This window comes from Rhea americana, unplaced genomic scaffold (genome assembly GCF_003343005.1).
Source record: "Rhea americana isolate MKP2758 unplaced genomic scaffold, rheAme1 scaffold_118, whole genome shotgun sequence".
Taxonomy (NCBI): Eukaryota; Metazoa; Chordata; class Aves; order Rheiformes; family Rheidae; genus Rhea; species Rhea americana.
In genome coordinates, this window is record NW_028185239.1 from 2,307,762 (window position 1) to 2,316,721 (window position 8,960).

The 8,960-nt window shown below is 44.0% G+C and overlaps 1 protein-coding gene across 1 annotated transcript; it reads right to left on the reverse strand.

Moving 5' to 3' along the window:
* Window positions 1–962: 962 nt before the first annotated feature.
* LOC146600705 (uncharacterized) lies at window positions 963–8,560 on the reverse strand. The gene is made up of 3 exons (XM_085319823.1): window positions 8,477–8,560; window positions 4,824–4,993; window positions 963–1,512 (listed from the first exon to the last, which is right to left on the reverse strand). Exons 1-3 carry the CDS (start codon window positions 8,558–8,560, stop codon window positions 963–965), a joined length of 804 nt encoding a protein of 267 aa, XP_085175949.1.
* Between the last annotated feature and the right edge of the window lie 400 nt (window positions 8,561–8,960).

The window sequence follows — 8,960 nt, forward strand, 5'->3', positions numbered from 1 at the left end:
TATTAAAACTTGTCCCAAATAACAACAAACAAAAATGCCATCTGAAGGTACAATCAAGTCTTTCTTRCAAAACATGTTCTGAAAAGCACTTTTTAAGATTTTAGACAGACACATACATGTATTCAAAAGGGAATGAATTCAAGTGAGCAGGTCTGGATTTTGCATCAGATCACTAACAGATTGTTTGTTTGTTTTTAATAGCCACTGCAACTTTCAGCACTGAATTCAAGTCTCCTAGTATTCAATGTCAAGAGCTGATCTCCAAGGTACGCAGGACATTTGATCCTCAGTTCCCACTTTATTTTAAGTGAGAGAGGAGGGGATGGGCTCCAGAATTCAGCTCTGAGTTTCTAGTCAGAGAGCGCCTAAGAGAGTATCAACCTCTTAGGGAGAGGGAAGGGGAGGGGGAGGGGGAGAGGCCTTCAGAAAGTCTTTAAGTGCCCAGACCGAAATTTTAGGGAGAATACAGAGGGTTTTAGCTCAACATTTAGTCTCATTGTCCTCTGACAGTCAAACACATTGTGTGCTTCATATTTCACATATATTTCATGAGGTCTGAGACCTTTCAAGGGGTTGTGATATCATAAAATCATRGAACCAGTAAGCTTGGAAGGGACCTCTGGAGATCATCTAGTCCAACCTCCCTGTTCAGGCAGGGTCACCTAGAGCACCTAGACAGGGTTACATCCACCCAGACCTTGAAGATCACCAGAGAAGGAGGCTCCACAACCTCTCTGGGCAACCTGCCAGTGCTCTGTCACTCTCACAGGGAAGAAATTCCCCCTCACAGTCAGGCAGAACTKCCTGTGCTTCAATTTCTGCCCATTGACTCTTGTCCTGTCACATGRCACTACTGGAAAGAGTTTGTCCCCATCCCCGTGACACCCTCCCTTCAGGTACATACACACATTGATAAGATCCCCCCTCAGTCTTCTCTTCCCCAAGCTGAAGAGGCCCAGCTCTCACAGCCGTTCCTCAGAGGGCAGGTGCTCCAGCCCTCTGATCATCCTCATAGCCCTACGCTGGGCTCTCTCCAGTACCTCCATGTCTCTCTTGTCCTGGGGAGCCCAGAACTGGACACAGTACTCCAGATGAGGCCTCACCAGGGCTGAGCAGAGCGGCAGGATCACCTCCCTCCACCTGCCGGCAACACTCTTCCTAATGCACCCCAGGATGCCATTGGCCTTCTTGGCCACAAGGGCACATTGCTGGCTCATGGTCAGCTTGTCRTCCACCAGYACTCCCAGGTCYTTCTCTGCAGAGMTGCTCTCCAGAAGGTCAGCCTCCAGCTTGTACTGGTGCCTAGGGTTATTTCTGCCTAGGTGCAGAACTCTGCACTTGCCCTTGTTGAACCTCAGCAGGTTCCTCTCTGCCCAGCTCTCCAGCCTGTCCAGGTGTCTCCGAACGGCAGAACAGCCCTCAGCTGGATCAGCCACTCCTCCCAGCTTGGTAGCATTGGCCAACTTGCTGAGGATGCACTCCATCCCTTCATCCAGGTCATTGATGAAGAAGCTGAACAGGATGGGACCCAGTACTGAGCCCTGGGGGCTCCAACTAGAATCYGCGCCACTGATGACGACCCTCTGAGCTCTGCCTTTCAGCCAGTTCTCAATCCACCTCACTGTCCACKCGTCTAACCYAYRMTTCCTGAGCTTVYCTASRAGGATGTTATGGGAGACAGTGTCAAAAGCCTTGCTGAAGTCAAGGTACACGACGTCCACTGCTCTCCCCCCATCTACCCAGCCAGTTATGCCATCAGAGAAGGCCATCAGATCTGTCCTAAGCAGGATTTCCCCTTGGTGAATCCATGCTGGCTACTCCTGATCACCTTTTCCTCCATATGCTTGGAGATGACAACGAGAATGAGCTGTTCCACCGCTTTTCCAGGGATGGAGGTGAGGCTGACCAGCCTGTAGTTGCCTGGGTCCTCCTCCTTGCCCTTTTTGAAGACTGGAGTGACATTGGCTTTCTTCCAGTCCTCAGGCAATATCTCTCTGAAAGACTGATGTTTGGTTTTTTGCTCTATAACCTGCCCACACTTCAATCTTTTATTAGAGCATGAAAGGAGTGTTTCTAAACTGTCTGATATTGTTAAACATAAAAACTCTGAATAGATTTTTCTAGTCAATTAACCATATTCTTGAGGGAAAACATAAGGTAGTATAATTATTAAAGAGCATTCTCAGTAATACTCGCATCTTTATTATGTCAACCCTTTGCCAAAAAAAAAAACCAACAACATTTATAGTAAAAACTACTTCCATTTCTTCTCTGCAGATCCAAGCCATCTGCCCCAAATATACCATCAGCCTTTGCTACATGAACTCACACATATTTTAAAGCCCTGAAGTAATGATTGGAATGGAAATTGGACACTGCTTATCATTTGCAAAGATTTTTTAACTGGCAAGGCTTCCCACTTGTTCAATTAAATGTTTGTATGTGCAATACACTTTATGAAATTTATCCCAAAACAGTGAGGACTAGAATAATATTAGAGGCAGATAGCACAGCTGCTCCATTCAGAGAGCCATCTTCAGCAATATACAAGGCAATAGAGGGGACTGGGAAGTGAGAATGAAAACACCAAACTATGAAGAATATCATCCACAGATATTAACAATGAGTAAACCATTCCAGCTCCAATCATCTCTCCCCTACTATAGGTAGCTGCTTGATTCACTTGGGTTTATCCAGTTGGAACATATTAATTCTGAAATTCCTGACCACTGAAGCCATGTAGAGAAGAGAATCCATCCCTCTGCTTTAAAAACTGAGGGAGTTTGAAAACTTGTGCATCATGTTGAGGCAAGTAAGTACACATCTGTCTGTGCTGATGAGGCACAGCATGCACAGAGAACAGACACAGATACCATCAGGAATAGGGAGGAAGCTAAAGCTGCTCCTTATTTGCATGTCTCATGCAGAACAGATCATTGCACCGTGCTCCAGATGCCGCAAACCTCAAGGGGCACCTCCAGGGCTCATAATTAAAACTAGCAAACCTTTACACAGAGGAAGGAGGAGCAGAAAAACCTAAAGCTATTCCAAACACTCTGTACTTATTTTGAAATTGCTGAGGTGCTGGCCTTTTCTACTCTCAGTACTGGGAAAATCATCTTTTCACAGGAAAAAGGCTTGCAAAAAATACTTCACAGATTGAAGATTTGAAAGAACCTGACAAAATACCTTTTTGTACGGCACCTAGAACAAGGTTGCAGATTCAATAATCCAAATGAGCAAAATAATCGAATATTTCTTTAATTAGAATTTCTAGTCCTCGGGGGGGGGGGGGGGATAAAATAGAGAATAAATGGAAATCAATTTGACAAACAAATGGAATGGCAGAAAAGGTTTTCACCTGGGAAAGCACTGCTCTACTGGGAAATGAGGAATGAGGATGACACTATTCACCACAAGCCAGCACAAAGCTCTTGGAAGGTTTTACTCAGGCATCTAACAGAAACTTCTTGGAGCCAGAAGGCAGATAACCTTTTGCRTAGGTTTACCGTAACACCAACAGTCAAAAATGGTTTGAGGTTACAAGACTGAATTCAGTTAAAGAACCATGAAAGCAACAGGACAGGTCTCTCCTTTCTCCTTTCCTTTTCTCCTCCTCGTACCTTCTAGCCTATTCTTTCCTTCCTTTCAACTTCAATCCCACAAGCCTGTCAGAAACCTAATGGCAACTTTTACAGCTGGAGGGCTGCTAGGAACCCATTTTGTGGGATCTCAAAGCAAAAAGCCAGAAAAATATGTTTTATATGAATTGCCAGTGAGAAAGCTCTCTTTGTAGGTACCCTGCAATAATAAACTGCTAGAAGAGAGAATGCTAAAAAGCCAAAAACTAGCTCCCTGTTCACCACAATATCCATAAATATTTGCCATGTTTGAATGGGTTCAACTGCAGACTATTACGCCTAATGCTGTAAGAATTATTAGAGGCATAAAATACTGCCAGAACACCAATAAGAGAGGTGAGAGGGGAGTTAAAGAAATCTTCTGCTAGGTAAAATACCATTCATTTCCTGCAACAGTGAAGGGGCGTAAGGTTGTACATTTGGTAGTGTGTTACTTGGGGGGAAAAGAAAAAGAAAAAAAAATGCAACACATTTTCTATCCTTGCTGTTTCAGTATAAATGCTTCCCTCCCCCAACCACCTCCTTTCTATTGGTAATACTTAAAAAGACATGCCCCAAGGGACAAATTTCTAATAATGTTTTACTCTTGCTTTCCAAGCACTTRTAACAATAGCAGTAGCAATTTTAAAACAATAAAAGAAGTAAAGTCATAGGACTCAACCTCTCCTTTATCTGCAGGGAAATTCACTGAGCTGGAATTACTGCAAACTATGTACGACCACAAGGAAACATCCTTAGTTTCTAACTCTCATTTTCTCGTAAGTGCACACTGCTATATACAGCACAACGCATGGAAACACCAGACAAACTACAAAGAGTCTTCCGTTATGCTTTTTAAGCCCTTCATGCCAGTTGCATCTTAAAGGCTGATATTCATAGCCTTTCAYGTAATAAGTAAGTCTAAAAATAAAGTAGTTAATCATTATTTGTTATTTTCCAATGAGGTACATATGGAAATCATCACACAGGCATAAATGCACAGCTAATCCAGAAGGAATCTGCAGAGTTTCTGAAGGATATGAGGCAGGTTTAAAAGCCTGCCAGAAGAGAGGGAGTGGGTGCACCTCCTGCAGRGCCCATTTCCCCAGAAGCACCACTCCGGTTCTTCCACTCTGTTTTGCTGCCATCCCTGCAGCCTTTTCACTCTCAGCAGCCTAACATGTGCAAACCGGTTACACTCACCTTTGCACCCTGACAATGGAAGCTGCCCACTTTAAACGCCCATCTTGTGCTACCCCGTAAAGACACCTCTCAAAAGGGCTTCTCGTAAGCTTTAAGTCCCCCAGCCCAGGCCTACTGCTTGCCAGCTCTTGTTCGTGACCTTTGGGGAAGGAGGGGAATTCACCTTGTGGCTACACAACCAGCACTCAATTGTGCTCCCAAACAGGTAAGGAATGGTGAATGGGTCAGGTGAGAAACCTGGCAGCTACAAACAGACCTGACCCTGACAGGCTGCGGGCTGAAGGCCATTCAGAGAAAATTGCCACCCTGAGGCTATGAAGTGATGCAAGGGCAGGAAACCCTTCACTGACAAGTCTAGGCAATGAGCAGTGGAGTGCCTACTGCTGTTCATCCYGTCTAGCCGCTGCCTGGAAGGCTGTTTATTTTGCAGCACAAAATTGAGGAATCAGAAGTAGTTCAGAGGAAGCTCTGCAGCTTTTTACCTCTCTGCCCCCAGTTATCTCCCACCTACCACAGTGACAATATGCACCCTCCATTTACCATTTTTTCCTGCCAAGAATTAATYAAGAGAAATCAGGGTTCAGCTGCTTCAAACAGAACTGGAATGAGCTTGTCACCACAGAACTGTAGATATCAGAAGCAAAGAAAAATAGTAGCCTCTTACTCTTTCACTCCCCAAGAGCTCACGAACTCTGCTGGAGTCTAACTTTCCCTCCCTTCCCTGTTAAGCTATAGGATGAGCCTTTGGCATCCAAGGAGATATATGTGCTATTTTTAGAAAATGACCACACACACCWCACAGAACCACCAGAGATTCTAGCAAAATCGCTGAGTCCTTCAACGATGTAAGGCCCCACTGTGGCTCTTAAACACCTTTCTACACCTTYGGTAAAGCTCAGGAAAAGGTTAACAGCCAGGCAACCTCTGCATTTCATTAATCTTTGGTTACCAGAACAGCCACCGGCAGCCAACAGACTCAGTAATTATGGGAACCAAAACAGCACCAAGTTGGTTGAGAGCCAGGATGCCTCAAAGCCAATGCACATACTGTGACCATAAAGGTTCAAGTCCGTATTGATCTGTATGAATCACTGAGAAACTAAGGAGTCCTTCACTCCTTCTCAGAGAGGGCAACTAAACAGCTTGTCAGGCTCTACATTTTCCCTTTTGGTTGGTCTTGATACCTGTACCTTATGCTTTTCCATTACTGCCTCTATTAAAATGCTACTTTTACCAGTTCACATCACTGTTGACCCAGCAGCTAGGAGAGATTCAACACGAGGCAGGATTTTGGTGATACTTAGTAATTATTTCACTTGGAGCACAAAGTACAGTTTCTTCCACCGTCTCCCAATGTCTGCCCACAAGCAGCCCTYGCTCAAATTGAAAAGGGCCTGTCATCTACATAGTCCTAACATTAGACCTTATTTTGCAAGTTCTGCCAGTTCTGCACAGTAGTAAAATAACTCCCTGCTGAAATAGTTCTTCATTCACAAATCACATAGATGTCCATTTAAYTGGAAAAATATTCTAGAAAAAAATTGGTCTGCTCAGAATTTCAAAGCCATTAGGCTGGCAGTAGTACTATAATGGAGCATTAAAAAAGAATAAACTTACATGAATGGTGTTCCATGTTGCTAGAAAGTAGTAAAACTCCTTATTGCCCGATGTGAAAGCAAGCAAGTTTTCCACTTCCTTGCATTTGGTTTGAATATATTATAGGAAAGTCTCCAGTTGTGGACTACAGTGGTCAACGAGCAGTTGAAACAAATTCTAAATCCTAGGCTTTTCTCACGAACAATGATCTCATTCCTTGAGCACTGCACAAGTTTAGCATGTTTCCTCAAGCATTTTATTTCAAGAATAACAGTTCCATCTTAATCCACATTGAATTGAATCCATTTCTCTCAATCCATACAGAATGGACACCAGAAGATTAAATAGGCTGTGCGCAAGAACTCACATGAAATAACACTTAAATTACTATCCATCAGGAAAACAYGAATGAATTTAGAAGAACATAAACCTGCTTACAACATAACACAGAAAATAAGATTTTTTTCTAAAATAAATCAAATTCCTTGCATATATTTTAGGTGTCCAAATGACAGTCTCATTAAGTCAGCAAGACATTCAGTAGATGTTTAAATCTTTAGTTAAAAGTGAGAGAATTTATCATTAAACCATTGAGATAAGGCTGTGCTTAAAAATGACCTGCCGTGAGCCAAACTATTAGAAACATTTTTCTGATTAGTAGTGTTAGAAACTTTGTTCTGACCAACAGTAATGTGAAAGCGAAAGTGATGATGCCTGACCTGCAGTGGTTTGCATCTGACCTTCATTTTCCACCTCTTCTCTCACTAATCCTGGTTTTAATTACCTACAAATTTGTACTCACTCAAATGCTGGCATTCAATTTATCTATGGATATTCAAATCACCCCGTTAAAATAAAACTTTTAAAAAGGACAGGTTTGTCAGCCCTTAATGAGATCATTATTATTCATATTAAATATAGTTGAAAATGCATTAATAGCAAAATGCTTCCTTTCATTTCCATCGCACCAGAGAGAAAGGGAAAACCCTCACTGCTGGTGGATAACAGTTCAGCACTTTGAGAACAGTGTGTCGCACAAAGCAAAAGATTTTCCTGCAGTGCAGAATCCTGTTTCAGAAGACATGCAGTACATATCCTGCTAGTTTTCCCAAGACAAAACGTAGTAAAGCAATAAAGCAAAATGACAAAAACCTTGAGGTTTTGCTCACAGCCCCTGAGGAGGTGATAATACTTGGAAAGGTTCATATAAGAAAGTATTTCAACCCCTTACATCTTCTCTTAATGCTGAATGATACAGATGATCATGCCACCTTGCACTTGAGGTGGTCATAACTCATATGGCAAGCAGCTGGGAGGCTGAGTAGGAAAAATTTGAGTGCAAGGTGGTGGGTAAGCAAAGCAGATTCACTCCATCAATGATCAAGTTTTCAGATTCACCTAAAGGTTGCTCTAAACTTCATTTCCAAAAGAAAACATAAATATCTATAACCAAAAGGCATAAAAAGGTTTTTAAGTACCTAAAACTACAACTATGTATTAACTACAGTCTTCAATAGTTCCTGCAAAGTTTGAATGCCTAATCGGAACATGGGACTGAAGCTTTGGGTATTCAGAAAAGACAAAAAAAGGCTAGAAGCGGTGACCAAGAAACCATTTAGTCCATCCTCATTCTAAGGTCAAGTAACACATTATCTGTGCATGTCTGGACTTAAGATTGACAAATATGTATTTTATTATTTATTATATTATTATATTATTATATTATTATATTATTATATATTATATATTATATATATATAAATATTATAAATATAATTAATTATAATTATTAAATACTGTTCATAGAGCGTCCACACCCTTTGCCTTTGCAAACCTTCTTTAAGCCTGAGAAAAGCAAAGAGGCCCCAAAGGTTTTCCCACCCCTCATCTCAACCTCCCAGGCAGCAAYTTCAGCTACCTGCAAACCACCACAAACACAGCAAGTAGGTCATTCCCTATCTCTCCGGAAAAGGTTTCTCAGGAAATTATTGCCCCCCCTCCAGCCAATGCCCACGGCTTTCTCTTCCTTATGCTGAAAATGGGACAGCTCATCGCACCCATCCGCTTTCAGACTGAATAGCAGGTGAGGGCTCTACCAGCCCTAGGGGCAGCAACWGCCACCCTGAGGCCCCCGCCGCCATTTCGGGCTTAGCCTGGGCCCAACATGGCGGGTGAAGGGGGCGGGGGCTTCCGGTTGGCCCCCAACGGCCGCCCCCAGGCCCGCGCCCCTAAGGCGGCTGCAACGCCGGGCTCGGCGGCAGCGCCTTCCGAGRCGCCCCGAAGCTGATGCAAGCGCACCCTGCCCGCCTACGCGGCTGGCTCCGGGCCCCGGGCGGCCCCGCGGCCCGCCCGCCCCGAAAGGGCAGCGCCGCGCCGCGCCGCCTCCCTTGGCCGGCAGCGCCCCCTGGCGGCGCAGGCCGCGGCCCGCCCGTCCCCAGCCTTGCCGCGGCACATTTGGTTATTTTTCGTCATTTCCCCCTTCTTCCCCCCCCAGCTCGTCGACAGCATGAGTAAAGAGGTCAGTCTGGAGCTGCAGGAGCC